Genomic DNA, 26,684 nt, shown 5'->3' with positions numbered 1-26,684 from the left:
CTGTTAGTGGAGTTATGGATTTTAAAGGCAATTCTGGTGAGGGAACAGAAGGAAGTGAAGAGCATGGTAGAGAATTCTTCCATCATCTTAGAAATGTATATCTCATCATGAGCAGAGTGTTAGTAGAAATACAGATGTTAAAAGTGGTTTATGTTGAAGGCTAAGAAGGAAATGAGGAACATGTTACTGGAAACTGAAGGCAAAGTGATCCTTGTGACACAGTGGCAAAGAACTTGGATGAATTGTGTCCTTAGGTGGACAGCAGAATTTGTAGGCAATGAACTTGGATATTTAGCTGAGGAGATTTCTAAGCAAAGTGTTGAAGACGCAGCCTGGTTTCTTCATGCTGTTTGTAATGAAACACAAAAGGAAATAAGCAAATTGAGGAAGGAGCTGTTAAGCAAAAAGAAACAACACTTGATGATTGGGAGCTTCTTGGCCTATTCAGATTGCAAAAGATGCTAAAATTGGGAAACTCACTGTTGGGAAAGTGTACTCTGGATACAGGGCCAAGGGTGTGCCTGGACAATATTGTGCTGAAGAGATCTGCTATACAACTGATGGATCCCTCAATTATCTCACGGATCCAAGGATAGATCCAGCGTTATCCAGGAAAGATCTGTGGGGGTTCTTTTATCTAATGGCATGGATCCCTGTGACATACATGGGAGCCTCAAAAGTTCTTGAGAAGGTTGTACCAGAAGAAACACTGTCAGCTTGGCCTGAAGGGGCTGAGACAGGACAAAGTGAAAGAGAGGCTGTCAGATATGCACAATTCTTCAGGCAAGAAGAGGACTGATAGAACTACTCAGGTATCAGCATGTGCTGCCCTTCAAGAAAAAGGAAGAATCACTATGAGGACAGGGTCATGGGCACAGGGGTAGAGGCTGAATGTTCAAGAGCAGAGACCTACCAAGTTGCCATGAGCAAAGAGGCCTATGAAGCCATGAGCCCAAAAGACACAGCTTCAAGCCACAGAGGATTATTCCCAGACCTTGAAACCAAATGACTTTGCCTTGTTGGATTTCTAACTTGCTTGGGATTGATGACCCTTTTATTCCTTCTAATTTCTCTGCTTTGCAGTGAGATTGTCTATCATATACGTGGCCCACCTTTGTGTTTTGGAAGCAGGTAACTTGTTTTCTAGTCTCACTAGTCAATAGATGCAGAGGAATTTTGCCCTTGCATAGCTCATACCCATAGACTCACCTACACCTGATTATTTATATGTGAATATTTGAGACTCTTTGAATTAATTTTTATGATATTTAGGTGAGAGTTAAAACTTTTGGAGATGTTGAGATGGAATGAATGTATTTTGCACATGAGGCAGATGTGAATTTGGAAGGCCAGAGGTTGGACTATAGTAGGTTAAATGGTAGAGCCCAAAAAGACATGTTAACATTCGAATCAGGGAATAGAACCTGGGAACATGGCCTATTTGGAAAAAGGTTCTTTACAGATGTAACTAAGTTAAGGCTCTCGCTGGAAGAGGCAAAAAAAAGTCTTCTCCCCCCAGAGCCTTTGGAGGGAGTATAGCCCTGTCAACACCTTAATTTTGTACATCTGGCCTCCAGAAATGTGACAGAATAAATTTCTGCTGTTTCAAGGCACCCAGTTTGTGATCGTGTGTTACAGCAGCCCTAGGAAACTGATACAGAGGCCAAGCAAAAGTTCCAAATCAAGCAAAGTCCCACGGTGTATTCCTTCCAGTTATCCCAAAATATAACAATCCCAAAACAGTGGCTTAGAACAATAACAATCGTTTATTTTTGCCCACACATTTGGGTGTCATCTGGGCTTAGCTAGGCATACCTCACTCAGGGTCTCTCAGTGGTGGTAACCAGATGGTGGCTGGAACTGGAGCCACCTCGAAGGTGTCGTCCCTCACACGTCTGGTACCTGGACTAGTAAGACTCAAACAGCCAGGGACTGGGGCAGCTGGGGCCCCTTAGTCATCTCTTTCCCCTTCTATGTGGTTCTCACATGATCTTTCTACATGGCAGCTGTATTCTCTTATAGAAGCTGCCACAAAGATATGCCTTTTGATGAGTGTGTAAAAGAATTTGCAGATAGTACCATTGACTCAGAATTGCAGAGAGTATGGTGAAGTTCACCCCTCAGAGTTGTCTTGCTAAGTAGGGCAAGGAAGCTGCAATATTTATATCCCAGCTACCATCAGTAATCCACACTGGTAAGTACTGCCCAGGAGAAGATACATTCTCAGATACTTCCAACTCTCCAGGAGAGCAGGAAACGTGGGAATGGCAGCCTTCAAGGGGGTCCTCTGAGAAATGCAGGCGTGGCTGCTGGAAGGAAAGCACCCGGGGGAGGAAATGCACGCAAGCACAGGACCGTGGGCAGAGCACTGACACGGACTCCATATCGCCAGCTTATGTGGAAATGTAGCACATAGTGTAGCGGCATCATTATCTGGGGTAATACCTGAGGTTCATTGTCCCACAGCCACGGAAAACTAGGACGCGACACACCACAGTGAGGTTAAGAGCAGAAGTTTAATAGGCAAACGAAAGAGAAGAGCTATCTGTGCAGAGAAAGGGGTCCCAGAGAAAATGGGTTGCCAGTTCTGCGGTGAAATGCACAGGGTTTTATAGATGAGCTTGAGGAAGCGGCGTTTGATTTACGTAGGGAATGAAAGACTGGTTGGACCAGGTGTGCCATTTGCATAGTGCATGAAGAAGCTGGCCTTCCCACCCTAATATTTTATTCTGCAGATGGCTTCTCTACCTGGCTGATGCCATGTTGCCTATGCCTTCACTGTACACGTGGTGACAAAGAAAATGGAAGATGGAGTCTCCATATTGAACATACCTGGCTTCCAGGTAGTCCTTTTCTATCGGCACAACTGCCAGCATTCTCCCGTGCACTGCCAGCTTGCTTATCTATGTTTGTAGCTCAATTTTTCAGGCTGCTCTTTGCAAAAAAGAAATAATTTTGGGGTTGCTTTTTGTTCAGAAAGAAGCTCTGCTGAGGACTCTCTTACCTTCGCTATCTGCCTAAATAATTTCTTTTCAGCTCCTGTATCAATAGCACTGGTACCATTTCAGAATTCTGGGGAAAGTCAGGGTTACTCAAATAAACGGCACTCAAAAAATTGTTATTCCTTTAGAAAAAAAACATAATTAAGTCCCTTAACTCTCATTATCCAAAAATATAGTTTCCAGAGTAAAGAGCTAATTGCAAATAACAACAAACTGCTGCAAGAATGGTTGGAAACCATAGATGTGGTGAAGAAGGCCTTTCTAAGCAATATGCAGATCCAGAGGCAAAAAACAGACTGAAGCACTACATAAAATTTAAAATTAAAGTATGATGAAAGAGCAGAAACAACTAGGCGGCAACTGAGCAAAAATATTTTTCACATATGAAACAGAAAAATATAAGATATTCAGAATGTATAGAGTTCCTACAAATCCATAAGAAAGCAAAAATAACCAAGAGAAAAATGGATTAAGAATATGAATTGGCGATTCATACAGTCTATAAATGCCAATAAACATATAAGAAGCTGCACAACCTCATGAGTAACCAGAAGCATCAATAATAAAGGTTAGTGAGGTATCATTTTATCTCCATTAAACTGGCAAATTTTTTTAAAAGATTGAGAATATCCATCATGGACTAGAGCATAGAAAAACTTCCAAATTATTTTAATTGGTTGAGCCATTTTGGCAGTACTTATCAAAATTAATAACGTGCATAGTCTTCAGATATATCCCATGTTGAAGAAACTGGTCAGAAAAACTCCAACACGCACAGAAAGATATACACACAAGGAACATCGACAGTTATGGCAGCATTATTTGTAATAGGGGAAAGGTGGGAACAACATAAGTATTCACCAATAGGGAAACGTTTAAATAAAATGGAACGATGAATATACATAAATTATTCCATGGAAGTCTTCAGCCATTAAATATGAGATATATTAGGAAAAAAATGCTAGAAAAAAATTTAAAAAAAGCTGTAGAAAAGTCTTGTCCCTATGATCTCAATTATATTTAAGAAATCCAATCCAATTAAGTATGTGCGCGTGCATACTGTTTGCATATGCATTGGAAGGCTCTAAAAGGTTCTGCACCAAACTGCTATATGATTTAATACCTGCAAAGCCTTGGCCTATGTCTGACAAAACAGGAAGTGCTATATGGGTTGGCTATTTTTGTGTATAATTATGCATTTCTTAATGATAATGCATTCCTGGATTACTTATGCTACTAAACGTAAACGTATTGGCCAGGCGCGGTGGCTCACGCCTCTAATCCCAGCACTTTGGGAGGCCGAGGCAGGCGGATCACCTGAGGTCAGGAGTTTGAGACCAGCCTGACCAACATGGAGAAACCCCGTCTCTACTAAAAATACAAAATTAGCCAGGCGTGGTAGCCCACGCCTGTAATCCCGGCTACTCGGGAGGCTGAGGCAGGAGAATCGCTTGAACCCGGGAGGCGGAGGTTGCGGTGAACCGAGATCACGCCATTGCACTCCAGCCTGGGCAACAAAAGCGAAACTCCGTCTCAAAAAAAAAAAAAATAAAGTAAACGTATTGCAATCATTTTAACTCTCTGCGCCCAGCTGATGACCAAGTGTAAGGCCCGTTCATTACTACTTTCTCCATCCTGAATCCAGCAGGGAGGGTAATAGGACACAAGGTAAACAATTCCTGGAAAAACTGCGGCATCCCACCTGACCCCGTCCAGCCTCCTGTCAACCAGTGCGCAAGTGCGAGTAGGCGGTGCCCAGCGCTCCGCCGCCCCGCCCTCTGCGGAGGTGATAACGACGCTGAGCGGCGACGCGCACTTTTAGGACGCGCTTGTGACCCGCCTTCCGGAAGGAAGCGGCTAACTATGGCGACCGCCACGGAGCAGTGGGTTCTGGTGGAGATGGTACAGGCGCTTTACGAGGTGGGCTCCGCGCCATTAGCGGTCCGCGACCACACCCGGGCCCGGGGAGGGTGGGAGGACGCGTGTGGATTTGTGGCCTGAGACCTCGGCGGGACTGGCTCGGTCACGCCCAGACTCGGTGCCTCTTGGCTGGAAGGACTGCCGGGAGCTTCTAGTCCCAGCGGTTGAGTGTAGGGAGGAACGGGCGGGGGCGGGGGCTGGGACCGAGGGTCTCGGTTTGAATTCTTATGCTCCGGGTCCCCTGGAAGCTCCGGAAAGGAACACGTGTAAGGGGACGCAGGAGACAGGTCTGCAAAAACCAGAGTTTAGACGGACGATAAAACGGAGTGGTGAAAATGAGTGGAACACCTTCGTCTGGGAAGGTCCTAAGGAAGTCAGCTCTTTGGAACTACGGTACAGTTCGTTGGGGAATAAAATTGTAATAAATTGGAGTTTGTCTGTTTTTGTCGAAAAGAAATCAAGTGACTTAGGATTTGTGAATAAAAAATAGTTTGTCATTCTTCTGCGTACATCAGTTTTCTATCTTATAAAGATACAACTAGTTTAGTCGATTTTTATTTATTTATTTTTGTGTTTTTTTTTTTTGAGACGGTGTTTCGCACTTGTTGCTCAAGCTGGAGTGCAAGGGCGTGATCTCGGCTCACTACAACCTCCGCCTCCCGGGTTTAAGCGATTCTCCTGCCTCAACTTCCCAAGTAGCTGAGATTACAGGCATGTGCCACCATGCCCGGCTAATTTTGTATTTTTATTAGAGACGGGGTTTCTGCATGTTGGTCAGGCTGGTCTCGAACTCCCGACCTCAGGTGATCCGCCCGCCTTGGCCTCCCGAAGTGCTGGGATTACAGGCGTGAGCCACTGCACCTGGCCGTAGACTTTTAAAGGAAGAATTAACTAAGAGTTTTTTGAAGCCTAGTTATTTCAGATACATAAGATAATAAGAAACCAGAATGTCAATCTTAGTGTTCATTCATTTAATAACTGAGATTCCCCGTGCTGTCTTGCAGAGCTATTCATTGGGCACTGAAGAACTTATTTTATTTTATTTTTTAAAGACAGGGTTTCACTCTGTCGCCCAGGCTAGAGTGCAGTGGTGCGATCAGCTCACTGCTGCCTTGACCTCCCAGACTCAAGCGATCCTCCCACCTCAGACTCCCGAGTAGCTGGGACCACATACCACCATGCCCAACTAATCTTTTTTTTTTTTTTTTAATAGAGACGGGGGCTTGCTGTGTTGCCCAGCCTGGCCTCGAACTCCTGGCCTCAAGTAATCCTCCTGCTTTGGCCTCCCAAAGTGCTGGGATTACAGGCATGAGCTACCACACCCAGCTGCAACTGAATTTTTAATTTAACTTAAATAGCCACATGTAACTTAGTGACTGTCCACATTGGACCACACAGATCTAGATGCTAGGGATAGTGCGGTGAACAAATAGGCAGAAGTCCCTGTGCTTATAGAGCTTACATTCATTTCAAGTGAATTTCACGTTACTTTTGATGATTTAATATCACCAAACTTAATATCACCGTCTACTGGTAGGGGTAATGACAGTGTCTTCCATTGCAGGACATACTGGGAATTTTATCTTGAAACAGCAGAGACAGCAGATGTGGCTCTGTCTTATGCTCATGTATTAAGTGATGCCCAGTATTAGGTTAACTGTAGTGACCTAAAATGAGCCACTAAAATTGAATGATCTTTTTTGTAAATGATTTTTTAAAGAAATGGATTATTTTCTGTTAAATGTTGTTTGCTCCCTTTTTGAAGACTGACAGTAGTGTAACTTCTCATTCCCCGAAACTGTCCAACAGTGAGACTTGGGAGAACTCCTGTATGTAACATTTCCTGGGAAGGAAAAGAAGTGGTGTTTGTGATTTTTATTAATTCACTAGACAGATAGTTTCTCAGCTTTTCTTAGGGTGATTTCTTTTTGGAGTGGGCTCTTAACTAGTGGCTGGGGCAGATGTTTGCTTGCTAGAATCCAACTATTGAGAAAACTAAAAGGGTATTTAGACTTATTCATAAATGAATTGTATTTAGGGGGATGAGCAAATTTTAAAATTCATCATAAAGATAAACTTCTTACTCCCAAATCCTATGCGTGTTGAATGTAGAATTTGAGTAGTCTTGTATAGTGTACCCAAAGAAGAACCACTGAAATTAAATAATCCGATGGTTAATATTGGGATTCTGTGTTAGATTTTATTTATTTATTTATTTGAGACGGAGTTTTGCTCCTGTTGCCCAGGCTGGAGTGCAGTGGTGTGATCTCGGGTCACCACAACCTCCACCTCCTGGGTTCAAGCGATTCTCCTGCCTCAGCCTCCCAAGTAGCTGGGATTACAGGTATGCGCCACCAGACCCAGCTAATTTTGTATTTTTAATAGAGACAGGGTTTCTCCATGTTGGTCAGGCTGGTCTCAAACTCCCGACCTCAGGTGATCTGCCCACCTTGGCCTCCCAAAGTGCTGGGATTACAAGTATGAGCCACCACGCCTGGCCTAGATTTTATTTTTTTAATTTTAATTTTTATTCCCAAAGAAGTTTTAAAAGCTAAAAATATTAGGGGTTTTTCATGTGAGGGAGAAATTGCCTGCTATTAGAAATGGGGAAAGGAATGAATAGAAATTAAGGGAGCTTCGAAAGTAAATTGTTAAGGATAGGCTAAAAGTCACAGGAGGCAGTATATGCAGGTGTAGTAAATTTTATGTGCAGGTGTTAGAAGTGTATGTTTCATATCTTACTTGTTTTTGACTCACTCTTAGGCTCCTGCTTACCATCTTATTTTGGAAGGGATTCTGATCCTCTGGATAATCAGACTTCTTTTCTCTAAGACTTACAAATTACAAGAACGATCTGATCTTACAGTCAAGGTACGAAATTAAATCTCTGTTTTAATTATTGGGTATGTGATTATAGTTGCTGTGTCTTTCCAGAAAGGATTTGTGGTGGCTCAACTATGTGTGTTAAAGCATTTTCTGTAATGTAAGGAAATCAAGGGGAATGAATTATTAGGGTAGGCAAAATATGGGGAAATCTAGAAATAAAGTCAGTACCCAAATAAAGACCATATTATGGTCTTGGATACTTTGCTAGGAGTAAACAGCAGTCTTGCAAATAGATGGTTAGAGGGAAGCATGGGCAACTACTGGAGTTTGAATATTCATAAGTGTTGTGTGAGTTGCTGCAGAATAGCACAACTATTTCTGAAGTATGGGATAAAGATTCCCCTGTGGTCTTCTTAAAGGAGAGTCAGAGTAGAAAAGAATCCTACTCATACCCATCTCAAATTGAATTTTGATGTGTATGGTAAATCAAAAAAGAATTCTGAGCATAGAAGTTAAATTTTCATAAATTGTCAAGTCACCCACAAAACTACATGGAAAAGAACCTCTAGCTCTAGTGATCAGGAAAGAGGCGAGGGTGGTTAGTGCACAAAACTCACAAGTGATTCTGTTTTTATTCTAGCCACAACTAGACATGGTGTTTCTAGCAGTGTATTCACTGTGACTTTTGCATTGCAGCAGACAATTTTGATATTGCCGAAGTTGAAGTAAAGTGACTGCGCCTGAAAAGCTTCAGGGGGTTTGAATAAGGATAGCTATAATAACAAGTGCTATGTGGCTTACGGAGGAATGAGCGATAAGTGATTTTAAATCAGTTTGTCTTAGACAAATAGAGCTTGTTATAACTATTCCTCATAAGGATAGTATGAGGAAGGGGTAGGATATATATTCTATTAGGGGGCTGAGGATGAGGGTAAGTCATATGATACCGTAGCCTCCTAACTACGGAGCTGGCAATAGAGACTTCTATGTGGGCTTTAGGGAGTCATAGGTGAAGTCCATATAGGGGTATTTTTACTATAAAAGCCATAATACATGCTAGTCATATAAGGTTGTTAGATCAGAAGTTTAATAGTTCTTGATTAGTAAACATTATTATTAGGATATTTAGTGAACCTGAGCTATTTCAGGTGTGGATGAGTGTAATAAGTAAGGGAAGGGATCCTACTAGTGTGTAAAATAAGTATGAGCTTGCATGAGGCATTCTGGTTGGTTACCTCAGCAGGTAATAATGATTAGGGTAGGGATGAGTGTAGCTTCGAAAAGAATGTAAAGTATGACTAGTTCTGTGGCTGTAAATGCTGTAATTTAAAGAATTTGTAGGAAAATTAATTTGGAAATACGGAGTTTTTTTCCATAAGGGTGATTCATTAGATAGGTGATGTTGGCCTGCTAGGATTATAAGAGGTAGTAGTCAGGCTGTTTGGATTAGAAGAGGTGATGTTAATGGGTCAGAAGAAAAAGTTAATGAGAAGTTAGATGAATTATTGTTTGGTTGATTAAAAAATAGGAGGGTAATGAGGCTGATGAATAGGCTATGAGTAGCTATATTCAGACTATAGAGTTTTTGGAGAGTTATATTGTAACAGCATAATTGTTGGAATAACAATTTTTGGCATTGGAGTAAATTTAGATTTTGTACATAGTCTAGGCCTTATGCGTTGGAGATTGAGACTAGGAAAGCAAGGCCTACTGCGGCTTTGCAGGCAGCAAATACTAAGAGGATAATGGGTATTATGAATCCTAGAGTGAAATGCATGTTTAAAGTTATGAGTGTATTTATGATAAATATTGATAGTATGATGCCTTCTAGGCATAATAGAGATGGTATTAGGTGGGATCGATAGATTAGTACTCCCAGCAGTGCTATGGTATATGCTAATATAATGTTAATATAAATAAATGGCATTTGGTAAATATGGTCTATCATAGTCTAATGAGTCGAAATCATTTAATTTAAACTATTTACCAGTTCAACTCAATCTAATCCTTTTTGGGTTCATTCATAAATTAGGCCTAGGATTAGAATGGTAATTAGTAGAAGGGTTGTACTGATTATTAGTATAAGGTTATTTGTTTGAAGGGCTCATGGCAGGGGTAGGAATAGGACGATTTCTAATCGAATAGGAGAAATGTGATGGCTACTAGAAAGAATTTTATGGAGAAGAGGAGGTGGGTAGAGGTTAACGGATCAAATCTACATTCATAAAGGCTGGATTTTTCTATGTAAGTATTAAGTTATGCAAGTCAAAATGTAATTACTACTAATAATAGAGTTAATAAGGTGTCAGTTATTAGGGCTAGTGCTAGGTTAATTACTCTTTTTCAGACTTTGTCGAAACTAGTTGATTGGAAGTCAGTGGTACTGCTTATACTAAAAGAGTAGTAGGACCCTCACCAGTAGATAGAGACACATGGGAATAGTCATACGACATCTGCAAAGTGTCAATATCAAGTGGCGTCTTTAAAGCCAAAATGGTGGTTGGATGTAAAATGAATTTTTTTTTTTTGAGACAGAGTTTCGCTCTTGTTGCCCAGGCTGGAGTGCAATGGCGCAATCTTGCCTCACCGCAGCCTCCGCCTCCCAGGTTCAAGCGATTCTCCTGCCTCAGCCTTCCTGAGTAGCTGGGATTATAGGCATGTGCCACCACGCCCAGCAAATTTTGTATTTGTATTAGAGACGGGGTTTCTCCATGTTGGTCAGGCTGGTCTCGAACTCCCGACCTCAGGTGATGTGCCCACCTCGGCCTCCCAAAGTGCTGGGATTACAGGGATGAGCCACCATGCCCGGCCTAAAATGAAATTTTAATTGGCAGAGAAGGCAGATGGTGAGAATTGTTGATCCAATAGTAACATGAAGTCCATGAAAGCCTGTGGCTATAAAGAATGTTGAGCTGTAGATTCCGTCAGAGATAATAAAGGGGGCCTCGAAATATTCTGAGATTTGTGGAAGGGTGAAATAGACTCCTAAGAGGATTGTGGTAAGTAGTGCTTGAATTGTTTGTTTTTGGTTACCTTCTGTTAGGCTGTGATGGGCTCAAGTAATTGAAACTCCTGATGCAAGTAATACAGACGTATTTAGGAGAGGTACTTCTGAAGGGTTCAGGGGAAGAATACCTGTTGGGGGTCAATGTCCTCCTAATTCTGGGGTTGGTGCTAAACTGGAGTGATAGCATGCCCAGAAAAAACCAGCGAAGAAGAATACTTCTGAGATAATAGGAGCATCCTGTATCAGAGGCCTTTTTGGACAATTGCTGTGTGGTGGCCTTGGAATGTACTTTCTTGGACAATATTACTTCATCATTGATATATAGTCAGTGTGTTGGTTAGTAGGCCTAAAGTTAAAAGAGTGGTAGAATTAAAGTGAAATCCTATGGTTAGGCCAGATGTTATTAGGAGAGCCGAGAGAGCTCCTGGTAGTGGTCAAGGGCTAGGTACAACTATATGGTAGGCATGTGTCTGGTGGGTCATTATGTATTATGCGAACAAAGACGTACTAATAGTGTGAAGACATAAGCTTGAATAAGAGTGAGAGCGAACTTGAGAATAGTTAGTAGAATTAGAATAATAAGAAATACTGAAGTTGCAGAGACACTAATAATTGATAATATTAGCACTGCACTGTATTTTAATTCTTTTTCTCCTGTAGGAAAAAGAAGAACTGATTGAAGAGTGGCAACCAGAACCTCTTGTTCCTCCCGTCCCAAAAGACCATCCTGCTCTCAACTACAACATCGTTTCAGGGTAAATTGATTTTGCTACCTGAAGTACTTGTGTTTGGCTTCTTGTAGTAACCTGCAGTCTATAGTGCTTTCTATGTAGTAGTCCTTTTTTTATCTGAAACAAAACATTTTGAAGTTCCCAGGGGTAACAGCTTTCGCTCCTGATTTTAAAAAATTTATTCTAGGGATGATACAGGCATTTTTAAAAATCTCCAATTTAAGCATTAATGTTTGCCCTTTTTTCCAAGAATGCACACATGTTAATATTTCCAATGGTCGAACACTTAAAATGAAAAGCAACAGACTTCTGCTTTTTACCCATCTGGGTATTTTCTGATTTTAAATCTGTCGCACGTTACCCTCATAATTCTAGATACTGTAGTATGCTTAACTACCATTTGTTGATTCATCAACTACAGACAACACCTGTTGATCCCCACAATATGAATTATGGAGCTTCCGCTCACTTATGCCTCTTTCCTCCTTGCTTCCAGTGTCTCATCTATTTTTCACTTTTCATTCTCTTGGCTATCTTTGCTATATTGTATGTATTTTCATTAATTAAGAAATACATTAAGAATATAGAAAGTTATCAGATATAGATATAGATATCAGACACCTATATACCTACCACCCAGAATTAATTGGTGTTAACATTTTGCTATTTTTAATTCAAACTTACTTTTACAGGTAAATACAATATTACAAATGCATCTTAAGAAATTCCTTCACATCCGTCACTTACTCTTGCCTCTCATACGGATAACCACTGTCTTGAAGTTGGTGATTGTGTTTTCTTTGCCTGTATTTATAATTTTACCATATATGCCTGTTGCCATAAAAATACTTGGTTTATTTTAAAATGTGATACGAGATATTTTCCTGAGTATTATTGTTCTGATTCTGATCTGATCAAACAGGAGCTTCTATTCTTTACTTCTGTAGATCTCTTCAGTCTTATAAAACTTTTATATATTCTGAAATCAAACCTACCAATCTTTTTTTTTTGAGACAGAGTCTCGCTCTGTCGCCCAGTCTGGAGTGTAGTGGCGCAATCTCGGCTCACTGCAAGCTTCGCCTCCCAGGTTCACGCCATTATCCTGCCTCAGCCTCCCGAGTAGCTGGGACTACAGGCACATGCTGCCATGCCCGGCTAATTTTTTGTATTTTTAGTAGAGATGGAGTTTCACCGTGTTAGCCAGGATGGTCTCGATCTCCTGACTTTGTGATCCGCCCGCCTCGGCCTCCCAAAGTGCTGGGATTACAGGCGTGAGCCGCCGCACCTGGCCCAAATTTACCAGTCTTTTATAGTTTGGTCTTTTGAAGTCTTAGGGAATCGTTACCTACCCTAAAGGTCTAATTTGATTGTTTTCCATATGATGGTCAGTTGTCTCAGCATTATTAGTTGAATAATCCAGTATTTACCTACTGCTTGGAAATTTCCCTTCTTTGGTAAGCCAGATTCCCTTCTAAAGGGTCTATTTCTGGCTTTTATTTTTATTCATTGGATATATTCGTATCTCCTTATACCAGAGACTCATTCATGTATACCACAGCTTTATAATAAACGTTGATTAGAGTGTTTTTCTACCTCCGTGTTCTTCAAAATTGTCTAGACTATTCTTGACCCTTCTTCACTGTGAGTTTAGGTTTAGGTGATCATATTTAACCAAAAAAATGCATTTGGGTTTTTTATTAGAAGTGTGTTGAATTTATGGATTAATTTAGGAGGCTTGGTATCTTGCTGATACTTAATCTCACTACCCATTTACATGGTATATATTGCTTGCATACTTGGGTCTTTTGTTTTCTATAGTAAAGTTGCTGGAAGAGGAGTGGGGGAGGAAAGAGGAGGAGAGGAATGCACACATATGGGTGTAGGAGGCTCCCTTCTGAAGGGAGGCTGGAAGGAGAAAGATGTGGGGCTAGGACGTGTGGGGCATGGGTCAGAGGTCAGAGGCACTGAAACTGCAGCTGAATGAGAGCAGCCTCCTTTCTCATTAGGTGGAACCCCCAAAATGGGGGCAAGGTCAGTGGGAAGAGCCAGGGAAGAGTTAGGAATTATGGATATCAAATTTTACTCAGTTCTTGGTGTGAGAGAAGGTGGAGGGACAGGCAAAATGAGGGGCCCAACAGCACGTGGGCCGAGTCAGAGTAAGACGAGGAGCTGGGATCCGTGAAGTGTAGGTGGCCAGGGGCAGGGAGTCTCAGCAGGTGTGGAGACAGCAGGGGCAGGCCGGGTGCCACTGCAGTTTGCCATGTCTTACTTTTTTTTTTTTTTTTTTTTTGAGACGGAGTCTTGCTCTGTCACCAGGCTGGAGTGCAGTGGTGCGATCTTGGCTCACTGCAACCTCCACCTCCTGGGTTCAAGCCATTCTCCTGCCTCAGCCTCCCGAGTAGCTGGGACTACAGGCACAAGCCACCATGCCTGCCTAATTTTTGTATTTTCAGTAGAGACGGAGTTTCACCATGTTGGCCAGAATGATCTCGATCTCCTTTTTTTTAATTAAAAAGTAAACTTTAATGTCGAAAATGCAGACTTGGGGAGGGCAGAAAGATCACACACCACACTTGGAAGGTTGCACAGCAGCAGGCAGAGACGCTCCTCACTTCCCAGATGGTGAGGGGGCCGGGCAGAGGCGCTCCTCACTTCCCAGATGGTGCAGGGGCTGGGCAGAGGCGCTCCTCCCTTACAAACGGTGAGGGGGCCGGGCAGAGGTGCTCCTCACTTTCCAGACAGGGTGGCGGCTGGGCAGAAGTGCTCCTCACTTCCCAGATGGGACGGCGGCCAGGCAGAGGCGCTTCTCATTTCCCAGATGGTGAGGAGGCCGGGCAGAGGCACTCCTCACTTCGCAGACAGGACGGCGGCGAGGCAGAGGCGCTCCTCATTTCCCAGACGGTGAGGAGGCCGGGCAGAGGCGCTCCTCACTTCGCAGACAGGACGGCGGCAAGGCAGAGGCGCTCCTTACTTCCCAGACAGGGCGGCGGCTGGGCAGAGGCACTCCTCACTTCCCAGACTGTGAGGCGGCCGGGCAGAGGGGCTCGTCACTTCCCAGAGAGGGCGGGGGCCTGGCAGAGGTGCTCCTCACTGCCCAGACGGTGCGGTGGCCAGGCAGAGGCGCTCCTCACTTCCCAGATGGTGGGGCGGCTGGGCAGAGGCGCTCCTCACTTCCCAGATGGTGGAGCAGCCGGGCAGAGGCGCTCCTCACTTCCCAGATGGTGCAGGCAGAGATGCTCCTCAGGTCTCAATCTCTTGACCTCCTGATCCGCCCGCCTGGGCCCCCCAAAGTGCTGGATTACAGGCGTGGGCCACCACGCCTGCCCTGCTGTCTCTTCTTTCTCCTCCTAAGCAGCTCTCGTAGTCTCCTGAATTTCGATGTTCTACTTAACACCCTCATGTTCTTACGCATGTTGCCCTGCTGGAGGCGTCCTTCTCTTTGGGAAGCCTGACCCACCAACAGTGCCTCAGGAGATAGACATGGAAGCTTAGCCGGTGGGGGCCCCTCGTCTCTATCCCACCTCAGTTGCAGGGGAGGGGTCGGTTGCAGCTGCAGCGGTGGCCCCGACAGTTTTCTTTTGCGGGACCCGTGGCCGGCAGCTCTGGGTGGAGAAGACCTACTTGATCCAAGAGCTGCAGGATCCTTGGGCTGCATGTCCTCCCCCACCATCAGCAAGCCTGGAGAGCTGGGCAGGTGGTCTTTACCCAGCACCTTCAAGGCCGCCTTCTCTGGCCACAGGGAGCAGCCCGGAACTGGGGCAGGGAGCACTGTTGGAAGTGGGTCAGGCTTCCCAAAGGGAAGGATGCCTCCAACAGGGCTGTGTGAACTGGCGACTCCATGGCCCTTGGAGTAGAAACTCACTGCATGCACCTGGGCCTTGTCAGTCTGGTTGTTTTCTGTCAAGCTCTTGAGGTGGACATTTCCCTCCAAGGGCCTGGGATTGTACCAGGAGGAAGTGAGGTTTCCCTGAGTCTCCAGGGGCCTAGAGGTGGAAGCTGCTTCCCCATTGCTACAGGGGCCCCTTTTATTGTCCTCCTGCCCCTGGGTCTCTACCTGGTCTTTCACCTCCATTGCTTCTGTGGGCTCTTCTGCCCTCACCTCCATCTTCGGGAGCCTGGCTGGGATCACCTGCTCATCTAATGAAGGAAGTTGAAGGTTAAACTTGCCTCTGAGACGAGGGATCCTCACGGGGCTGAGGTGTCCAAACATCCTGGAGTTGCGAGCAGACAGCACGGGTTTCTTCCTTGAGGGGGGGCTCCAGACCACAGGAGGCAGGACCCTCTGTGGGGTGCCCGTGTTCCGAGGGATAAGACACAGCCTCACAGGGGCGCCATCCCACCTGACTGGAAAAGAAGGCCCAAGATGTCGCTGAGGGTTGAAGAGGAATCGGTAACAGCCCAAGGTTCCCAGGGCAGGCACAGGTGCAGGAGCCGCGGGGTGAGCCCGGCCAGCTGGGAAGGCCTCACGGACAAGACGAGCAGGTTGCCGATGGCGTGGCCAGGACCTGCGGTGGAACCAGGAACAAAATATGCTTAGTGAGTTGCCCATTTTGAGCGAGTTGTGCACAGACAAAACTAAGGGTCACAAGCGGAGAGGATACTCCTAAGTCACCCACTTCTCTGTGGCCGGGTGCACACTGGGCATCTGGGAGTTTATGACATCACTATGGGGGCTGGTGACAGAGCCAGGGTGTGAAGGAGTGCTTAGGAGCCCACCGAGGGTGCCTACAAGAGGAGTCAGAGGGCAAAGGGTGGGACCCTTCCACCAGTCCCCCTGGACTCTAGCCTCAGGGAGGTCCTGCTCCTGGGGGCAGGTGTGTGGCCCTGGATGGGCCCCCCTGTGGGGCTGTTGGGGGTGCGGGGCTGATCCGCCAGAGCCATGGCGCCTGGCCCAGGTGCTGGCTGGCACCCAGTGGCCCTGTCTTGGCCGGCCCTGTCCCCCGGGTTACAGGGCCAGAACCTGGAAGCAGAGCACAGGACCAGCCAGATCCCGCCAGGCTCCCCCGGGGCCTTTCCAGTGCCTCTGTGCCGCCTGGAGCAAGGCCCGCCTTCTCCATGGCTGCCGTGGCCTCAAGGGCCACCAGCCTTGCTTCGCAGGTTTCCAAAGAGAGGACGCGGTGCCCTGACCTGACTGGATGCGCCTCTTACCACATGCCTCCCTGGCAGGCAGGGTCTCCGCTTTTTACAAATTTGCCTGAGACCATTCCTCAGGTCATTCAGGTGGTCATGGCCCAGCCAGGCTTTGAACCTGGGCTGTGCGATTCCACAGCTGGCGTTCTGGCCTGTGTGCCTCATGATCATGGATACAGCATCTATTCTTATTTTTTTCCTGTAGTTCTGGGGTACTTAGCACCGTGGCATATCTGTAATAAGCACATGCACACCTCGAAGGAGGTCTTCACTTCAACATACAAGTTGACCATGGCATGCTCTGGGCTCCAGTCTTCTACAAAGATGTAGGGCAGGAACTACCAGTTGTCAGCACAGCACCATCCCACATTGCTCTTCTAATGGAGCCTTTCACCCCAGATGTTCTTTCTCGTCTGATGGGAAGGATCCACGTATGTAAAGATTATGTTCTAGATCAGCTTTGGTCTGTCCTAAAAGAAATTTGCCAGTGGATTATTCCATATGGATAAAAGTCAGTTTCTCTGGTCTTCCTGGAATGTGTCTAGAAAGCAAATACATTATTTACAAGTTCATAGTAGATCAATATATTGGATTAAAATATGACAAACATAATTTGGTCATTGTGAGCATGCCAGCTCGGTCAACTATTCACCACACATGATGCCCTAAATATAACTCTAGGTTTTCTTATGCCCAAGAGAGGGACATACTCTTGGGTGTCTGGACTAGGGAAACATGTATGAAAAACCGTTTGGCCACTCTACATCTTGTTATTGGAGAATCGAAACTATCTATATTCAAAGATATTATTAAAAGGCAAGAAGTTAACTTCTGTCATTTTGTTAATTGTTTTCTGGTTGTTTTGTAGATCTTTTGTTTCTTCTTTTATTGTTTGCTTTATGGTTTGGTGAGTTTCTGTACTGATAAGCTTTGATTCCTTTATTTCATTGACATATCTGGTGTAATTTTTTTCTCTGGTTACTCTGGAGCTTACATTTAAAAATGTATAGTAATGATAGACTATTTAAAGGTGATAAAAATTTTGATCACACACGAACCTGCTATACTACCCCCACATCCCTTGTCAGTGCACAAAATTTGTACTTTTTTGCCTTAATTTATATTGTTCTGTACTGGGTGTTTATTAAGAACTCATTGTAGATATAAATATTTTTGACTATTTTGATGTTCAGCTTTCTCAAGGGTGATTTGAAAGATTCTAAAGCATTAATTTCAGTAATGTAGAATTCTCAGTTTGAATATGAATTTACTTTTAACAGTTAGGTTGATAGTGTCCTGTTTTTGCATTAGTATTCTTTCACTTGCGATTGAAGCACTCGTTAAGCACTTCTTGTCAGGCTGGTCTTATGGTGATGAATTCCATAAGCATTTGCTTGTCTGGGAAAGACTTTATTTCTTTAATTTCTGATGGGTAGCTGTGCTCAGTACAGTACTCTTTGCTGACTGATTTCTCATTAGCACTTTGAATATATCATCATCCTCATCTCTCCTAGCCTTCAAGGTTTCTGCTGTGAAAACTGATAGTCTAATGGAGACTTGCTTATTTGTGATTTGATGCTTCTCTCTTGCTAATTTTAGAAGTTTTTCTTTGTGTTTGACTTTTGACAAATTGATTATAATGTGCCTTAGAAAAGGCCTTTTTGGGTTGAATATGTATGGGACCCTTTAAGCTTCACGGAACTGGATGTCCGTATCTCTCCCAAGAATTGGGAGATTTTCAGCTATTATTTTGTTAAATAAGTTTTCTGTGTCTTTGTCTCTTTTCTCTGTTTCTCTTCTATATTTTCAAAATCTGTTATCTTAGTATCATGGCACAAGTCTCATAGACTTTCTTTGATTCTTTTTACTCTTTTTTTCTCCTTTTTTCCCTCAGTCTGGGTTCTTTCAGAAGTCCTGTCTGCAAGTTCAGAAATTCTTTTGTTTGACCTAGTGTGCCATTGAAGCTGTCAGTGGTACTTTTTATTTAATTCATTCAATTCTTCATTCCTAAGGTTTCTGTTGGTTTGTTTTCTTTTTTTTTTTTTTTTTTTTTTTTTTTGAGACGGAGTCTTGCTCTGTCGCCCAGGCTGGAGTGCAGTGGCACGATCTCGGCTCACTGCAAGCTCCGCCTCCCAGGTTCACGCCATTCTGCTGCCTCAGCCTCCGGAGTAGCTGGGACTACAGGCACCCGCCACCGCGCCCGGCTAATTGTTTGTATTTTTAGTAGAGACAGGGTTTCATCCTGTTAGCCAGGATGGTCTAGATCTCCTGACCTCGTGATCCGCCCACCTCGGCCTTCCAAAGTGCTGGGATTACAGGTGTGAGCCACCACGCCTGGCCTGTTTGTTTTCTTTAATGGTATCTATGTCTTTGTTGAATTTCTCATTCAGGCTATGGCTTGTTTTTTTTATTATTCGATTAAGTTTTCTCTCTGTATTCTTTTGTATCTCATTGAATTTTCTTAAGATCAATATTTCAAATTCCTTTTAAGGCAATTTGAAAATTTCCATTTATTTAGGGTAACTTTGTGAAGAATTATTGTGCAACTTTGGTGGTGTCAAGTTTCATTGCATTTTCATGCTTTTTATCTCCTATGTTTATATTTATGAGACTGTTGACACGGTCACCTCTTCTCATTGTATAGAGTGGCTTATGTAGAGAAAGATTTTCACCTGGAGATGTGTCTTAGGGTGTCAGTTGGATGGGCTGCATCTGCTTTAGTTCTAGGAGGACACAGTAGTGTAATATCTGTGCTTTTCTCTTGCCTGTTTTTTTTTTTTTCTTTTGCTAGCATCCATTTTGGTGATACCTGTGAGTGTCTTGGTGACCTAGGCTGCAGGAGCATGTGCAGTTTGTTTTTCTGCTCAGGACTGGGGGCTGGGGGAGAAGGCGGCGGTGTCAGGAAGCTGCATGCCTATCTAGTGACTGTGTTACTGAGTCACAGGGGTTGGTACACCAGTTTGAGATGGGACTTCCCTGGAAACACTCGCCTGGCTGTGGATTACTGGGGCTGGTCTGCAGGTTTGAGATGGGGATCACCTAGAAACACCAGGGCCAGTTAGTGAGCGCACTGATGGCACAATAAATCAGTAATCGGTCCACAGTTAGAGTGTTGCAGTCACTAGGATGTGGAAGGCAAACCTCTTTGAGAGTTTGTTTCTAGGATATAGACAGCAGTAGCTGCTTTCCTGGAGAAGGCTGTTGTAACGACAGGGTAGCCCCTGGGATGGAAAGAGGCAGTGACCACTAGTTCATGGAACAGAATATACTCAGCTATGGCTTGGCTTTCTAGATGGTGCTATATGTGGGCTCCTTCTCTGGGGCAGTATAGCCCTGTGGGCATCAAGCAGCTTCCTAAACTAGGCTGCTAGAGATGGGGTTTCACCATGTTGGTCAGGCTGGTCTCAAACTCCTGACCTCTGGTGATCTGCCCGCCTCGGCCTCCCAAAGTGCTGGGATCACAGGCGTGAGCCACCATACCTGACCTACCTTTTTTTTGTTGTTGTTGTTAAGAAACTTGCTTATGTTGTTCTTTATTTTCTTCTTGACTTTTTTTTCCCCAGGTTTCCTTACAGTCATGCGTCACTTAATGACGTAGATACGTTCTGAGAAATGTGTTAGGCAATTCCATTGTCATGCAAACATCATAGAGTGGACTTACACAGACCTAGATGTGTAGTGTGTACCTATAAGCTGGTACGCACCTAGACTATATGGTATAGCCTATTGCTCCTAGGTCACAATCTATACAGCATGTTACTCTACTGAATACTCTAGGCAGTTGTAGTAAAATGGTATTTGTGTATCTAAATATATTTAAGTATAGAGAAGGTACAATAGGGCCAGGCACGATGGCTCATGCCTGCAATCTCAGCACTTTGGGAGGCTGAGGTGGGCAGGTCACTTGAGCCCAGGAATTTGAGACCAGCCTGGGCAACATGACAAAACCCCTCCTCTACCAAAGAATCCAAAAAATTAGGTGGGTGTGGTAGTATAGGCCTATAGTCCCAGCTACTTGGGAGGATGAGGTGGGAGGATGGCTTGAGCCTGGGAGGTGGAGGTTGCAGTGAAACAAGATTGTGCCACTGTGCTCCATCCTGGGCAACAGAGCCAGACCCTGTCTTAAAAAAAAAAAAAAAAAAAAGTACAGTAAAAATACAGTATTTTACTCTTATAGGACCACTGTTGTATATGTGGTCCATTTTGTCAATTGAGATGTTAAATGGCACGCGACTGTATATCCATTAATTGTAGGCGATTGAGACTGGCTCTCTGAAAACACATCTACACTCACTGTGCCCAGGCCTGGAATAGCTCCTGTCATGCCTTTGTGTGGATTAGGGGAAGGTACTCTTCCTCCAGCAAGTGCAGCAGCCTGGTGCAGACCTTGGGCTGTGGTGCCGATCCCTGGGTGCCCCTAACAGGACCCCAGCTCATGCAGCAACCTTGCTCTGCCCTTTCTTCTGGCAGAGTTCAGATATAGGATAATGTGTCCTTAGATAATTTAGTGGTTATATTTTTATGACTTCATTAGTATTATTCATTAGTTGGGCCAATGTTATGAGGCTATATTTTCTTTCTTGGATACTTTTGTTTTCCCCAGAGTTAATCATTTTTGTTTGGTTACTTGATTGGTTCTACAGTGGTCTTTATGTTGTTTGCCTCTAGGAGCATAGAAGTCCATTCAGAATGTTCACACGTTAGTTATCTATTAGATTCACTTTCTTTGTTCTTTCTCTATCCTGCTCCACTCCTGACTGGTTGTTATATGCAGCTGCTACACAGGGTGGCCCTGGAGTGTCCCATCACCATTAGCTTGAGAATTTCCTTTCTCTGTTCTGCATTGGCTATTTCCTGTCTCTTGGTTTACAGTAGATTATAGATAGATTTCAGAGAAGGGTCATGGAAGGTGAATTTTTTTTTTTGAAACCTACACATCTTAAAATTTTTTATTTTTACCCTTTTGCACTGTACTGGTTGTTTTATCAGTTTTATTGATCTGTTAGACACTTCCTCAATATCTGGTGATTGTTAACATCCCTTCTTTTTTTTCAATATGCACAATATTTTTATTGTCATCAAGAACATTATGTAAATTGTTTGCAGAAACTACAAGAAAATTGAAGGTTGTTTTGTTGATAGTGAGAGGCAATGGAAGGGCACCGTGGATCAATAAGGCTGAGGGGCGAGACAAAGAGGGCAAAAATCTTCTTTATTGAGCTCTCGGGCAAGGTTCACTGGTCCGCGGGGGGAGGGCCAGGGAAGTCGCGCTGTGCCAAAGGTACAGGGCACTTTTATGGATGCTGGGTGAGGAGTGGGCGGGGTAGGGGCGGGGTAGGTTGAGTTTCGTGCTTCTGAGTGTGACACGCCCTAGTGGGCATGCGCTTTGGTCCGGGTGGCGGGAACAGGAAAGGTGAACCCGGAAATGCTGAGTCAGGGTACCCGATGTGGCTGTCGGGATGGCGGGAATAAGCGAAAATGCCAAGTCAGGGTAGCCAAGATGGCCGCCGAGATGGCGGGAACCGGTGAATCCGGGAATGCTGAGTCAGGGTAGCCAAGATGGTTACCGATCGCCATCTTGGAGTCTTCACCGGAGTCTAATCAGTCCAACCTCTTTTTGGTTATAGAAAAGGGGTGACGAAATCGTCTGGCTACTTCCTGCTGTTAAGGGGCGTTGTTGGGGAGGGGGCCTAAATCAGAGGTCGGCAGTTGGACGTAGGGGTGAAGTAACATCTGGTTGAAAGTGACCCTCGTGATTTCTTGTATCCGCTGGCGGAGAAACTGTAGTAGGATTGGGGCAAAACACATTATTATACAGAGAATTATAATTGGGATAAGGAAAGGGAGCATCTGTTGAACCACGGGTGAAAACCACCAAGAAGGACCAGGGCGGAGAGGGTTGTAGGAGTGTTTTAACTCCCCTTGGATCTTTTTTTAAAGTTTGTAAATTGGTCTCAACTACTTGAGATGAGGTGACCACTGCGTATGCTGCTCGTCGTTGGCCATGCGGCACGGGGACGGAGCTACCATCTACAAACAGGGTCTGGTGGGGATCTAGGATGGGGTTGTCTTGGAGGCTTAGGTGCGCGGGGCGTAGGGCTGATAGGACTTCAGGACATGAATGTAAGGGTGAAGGATCCTGCTCTGGGCAGGGAAGGAGGATAGCTGGGTTTAAAGTTGGAGAGGTAGTAAGTGTGATGTGTGGGTTTTCAATAAACAGGAGATGAAATAGCTGGAGTCTGGAGGGGGTCAGGTGACTCAGGCACTTGTGTGAGAGTAAGTCTTGTAGCCTGTGTGAGGAGAAAACAGTGAGAGGGTGCCCTAAGGTAAGCTTAAGAGCCTCTTTGGTGAGTTCCGCTGCCACAGCTAAAGCCCACAGACACGGCTGCCAGCCCTGGACAGTGGGATCGAGCTGCTTGGAAAGGTGGGCTACTGGCTGGTGTGTTTCTCCTACCGGTTGGGCCAGGAGCCCTGTAGCAACCTTTTCCCACTCATCGGCAAAGAGATGAAATGGGCGTAGCGGGTTTGGGAGTGAGAGGACTGGGGCTGTTATGAGGCAATTTTTAAGCTTATTGTAAAGATTGGCTACTAGTTTTGGCTCAGACAGTGGGCCAATGGGAGTCTGTTTGGCGGCCTGGTACAGGGGCCTTGCTAGGACTCCGAAATTGGGGACCCAATGTCTGAAAAAGCCGACTAGCCCTAAGAAAGAGAGAATATCTTCAGCATCTTGTGGAGGTTGAAGATTTTGTAAAAGGCTGATTCTGTCTGAGGTTAGGCCTTTTGAGTTTGGGGTGAGACGTATGCCTAAGTAAGTGACTTTAGAGGTACATAGTTGGGCTTTGGACGGGGTGACTCTATAGCCTTGGTTTCCTAGGAAGTTTAAGAGAGTACTAGTGTCCTTAAGGCAGTCTGTCTCAGAGGGGCTGCAAAGGGAGGAGGTCGTCGACATATTGGATAACAGTACTGGCCTCCAAAGGGCAGCGAGCGAGGTCTTGGGCCAATGCCTGTCCAAAGAAATGAGGGCTGTCTCTAAACCCCTGTGGCAGAACCGTCCAGGTGAGTTGTGTAGAGACGCCGGTGTCTGGGTCCTCCCACGTGAAAGCAAAGAGGAAGTAACAAGCGGGGTCTAGTGGGATAGAGAAAAAGGCATCTTTAAGGTGTAGAACAGTAAAGTGAGACGTGTTGGGGGGGGATGCGAGAGAGGAGTGTGTATGGATTAGGAACTACCGGGACTGTAGGGATGACTGCCTCGTTGATGAGGTGAAGATCTTGTACTAGACGGTAAGCCCCAGAGGCTTTTTGTACCGGCAGAATAGGAGTATTGCAAGGAGAATTAGTGGTAATTAGGATGTGTTGTTGTAGAAGACGAGTAATAATGGGTTTTAGTCCCCGACGGTGCTCTAAGGAAATGGGGAACTGAGGTCGGGCAGGGGTCCGAAAGGCACCATGAAAGGCAATGGAGGGGCACCGTGGACCAATAAGGCTGAGAGGCGAGACAAAGAGGGCAAAAATCTTCTTTATTGAGCTCTCGGGCGAGGTTCACTGGTCCGCAGGGGGAGGGCCAGGGAAGTCGCGCTGTGCCAAAGGTGCAGTGCGCTTTTATGGATGCTGGGTGAGGAGTGGGTGGGGTAGGGGCGGGGTAGGTTGAGTTTCGTGCTTCTGAGTGTGACACGCCCTAGTGGGCATGCGCGTTGGTCCGGGTGGCAGGAACAGGAAAGGTGAACCCGGAAATGCTGAGTCAGGGTACCCGATGTGGCTGTCGGGATGGCGGGAATAAGCGAAAATGCCAAGTCAGGGTAGCCAAGATGGCCGCCGGGATGGCGGGAACGGGTGAATCCGGGAATGCTGAGTCAGGGTAGCCAAGATGGTTACCGATCGCCATCTTGGAGTCTTCACCGGAGTCCAATGAGATTACATTGAGTGTTACTTTTCTTCAATTTATGCAATACCTATTTACATTCAATACTGAGTTGACACAAGAGTAAGCGAATTAACTTAGATTTTTCTCCTTTAGACAGAAGCCTTATTGATATATAATCTATTTACCATAAAATTTACCATTTTGAAGTGTAAGGTTTTTTTCCTTTAAACAGCAGCTGTACTGATACATAATCTATATACCATAAAATCTGTCATTTTGAAGTGTATAATTAAGTGGTTTTTAGCATATTCCCAGAGTTATACAACTATCACCACCATCTAATTCCAGAATATTTTTATCACCCCAAAAGAAATCCCAAAGCCATTAGCAGTTACTTCCCACTCCTTCCTCTGCCCAGGCCTTAGCAACCATTTATCTACTTTATGGACTTGCCTATTCTGGACATTTCACATTAAAAGGAATAAACAATACTTAGCCTTTGTTTCTGGGTTCTTTCACTTAACATAATGTTTTCAGGACTCATCCACATTGTAGCATGTATCCGTACTTCATTTTATCACCAAATAATATTTCAGTGTATGGATACACACATTTTGTTTATACATTAATCAGTTGATGCACAATTGGGTTTTTTCCCTCGTAAGAGTATATGAAAAAATAAAAAATAATAAAACTGCTATGAAATAATGTGTACACATTTTTGCGTGGGCATAATGTTTTAATTTTTCTTGGATATATACCTAGGAGTAGGATTGCTGTGTCATGTGATAACTCTGTGTTTAACATTTTGAGGAACCCCCAAACTGTTTTCCAAAGTGGTTGCATCATTTTATATTCCCATTAGCTACATATGAGGTTTACAATTTCTTCACATCCTTAGCAATGCTTATTATTTTCTATTTTATTGTAGCCATCCTAGTAGGTGGGAAGTGGGATCTTATGGTTTTAATTTGCATTTCCCAGATAACTAATGATGTTGCGCATCTTTTCATCGGCTTATTGGCCATTTGTATATTTTCTTTGGAGAAATGTCTACTTTAATCACTTAGCTGTTTTCAATTGGGGGTTCTTTCTATCATTAAAACTGTAAAAGTTCTTTATATATTTTGAATCCTAGTCCCTTGTCAGATATATGATTTGCAGATTTTTTTTTTTCATTCTGTGGGATTTTATTTTACTTCTTTGATAGTGATCTTTGAAATTCAAAAGTTTATTTTAATGATGTCTGACTTCCCTGTTTTTCCTTTCGTTGCTTGTGCTTTTTTGTCATCTGTAAAAACTTTGGCTTAATCTAAGGTTACGAAGATTTACTCTTTCCTGTCTTCTAACAGTTTATAGTTTTTGCCCTTACATTTAGTGTGTAATTCAAGTTAATTTTTGTATATGGTGTGAGGTAGAGGCCTATCTTTATCTTTTTCCAGGTGGATGTCAAGTTGTCCTAGCACCGTTTGTTGAAAAGACTATTTCCCTTCTGAGTTGTCTTGTTGAAAATCAGTTGACCATAAATGTAAGGATGGTCTATTTTCAAGAATGACACATTAAAATGGTCATTGAGAGCCCTGTTAAAATGGGCTTGGCTTTTTCTTCAGTTTTACTGAGGTATAATTGCTAAATAAAAATTGTATATATTCAAGATGTATAATAAGATGATTTTATATTTATATATATATATATATATACACACACACACATTGTGAAATAATGACCACAATCAAATTAACATATCCATCACCACATTTAGTTACCATTTGTGTTTTAGAGGGGTGAGGATGGGGTGGGCTTTTTGACTGAGGGGCTTGCACTAGGATAATCAGACAGGGACCTGTTCGTTTATTTGAGGGGACCCCCAAACTTAGTATTTATAGTTTTTATTCTCTTGGCTTTGTGTTTCCCAGGAGAGGAGTCCTCTAGTCTATTACTTTGCAGGTAAAAAGCTGCTTTCCACCATTTGGGAGCTGAGTGGAAGGCAAGAGGCCCAGGGTCTTACCATTCATTATGTAACTCACACCTAATTTTTGTCTTCAGAACGGCACCCCTGCCTTCACTCATTCTTAGGACTTCCAGTTTATACACAGCCTCTCCAGAGAGCACTTCTTCAGGGTGGAGGAGCGGAGTGACTGCCTGTTGTCTAGGCACCCAGCCAGTCCTCCTGTTGTTGTCGGCCTTTCCCGTTTTCCAGTGTTTAA

General features: G+C 44.1%; 2 protein-coding genes across 3 annotated transcripts in view; one reads left to right on the top strand and one right to left on the bottom strand.

Annotated features, from left to right (window-relative positions):
• The first annotated feature begins 4,761 nt into the window (after positions 1-4,761).
• LOC107976711 (serine palmitoyltransferase long chain base subunit 1) overlaps positions 4,762-26,684 on the top strand; it is a 61,951-nt gene continuing 40,028 nt past the window's right edge. Inside the window, exons 1-3 of one of the 2 annotated variants that reach the window (XM_024345744.3) lie at positions 4,762-4,922; positions 7,686-7,793; positions 11,416-11,510. In XM_024345744.3, coding sequence (XP_024201512.1) covers positions 4,866-4,922; positions 7,686-7,793; positions 11,416-11,510 — 260 coding nt within the window. In that variant the 5' untranslated portion in view covers positions 4,762-4,865. The remainder of the gene's footprint in view (positions 4,923-7,685; positions 7,794-11,415; positions 11,511-26,684) is intronic. The other variant, XM_024345743.2, reaches the window with a different exon arrangement.
• Positions 13,783-16,119, bottom strand: LOC129136042 (putative UPF0607 protein ENSP00000381418). Its single transcript, XM_054658902.2, has one exon. The coding sequence runs from the start codon at positions 16,033-16,035 to the stop codon at positions 14,785-14,787; it is 1,251 nt and encodes a 416-aa protein (XP_054514877.1). The 5' UTR covers positions 16,036-16,119; the 3' UTR covers positions 13,783-14,784.

Source organism: Pan troglodytes, chromosome 11, assembly GCF_028858775.2.
Source record: "Pan troglodytes isolate AG18354 chromosome 11, NHGRI_mPanTro3-v2.0_pri, whole genome shotgun sequence".
In the NCBI taxonomy this organism is placed as follows: domain Eukaryota; kingdom Metazoa; phylum Chordata; class Mammalia; order Primates; family Hominidae; genus Pan; species Pan troglodytes.
The sequence above is the reverse complement of the archived record's forward strand: the minus strand, read 5'-3'. Positions and strand labels throughout refer to the sequence as shown.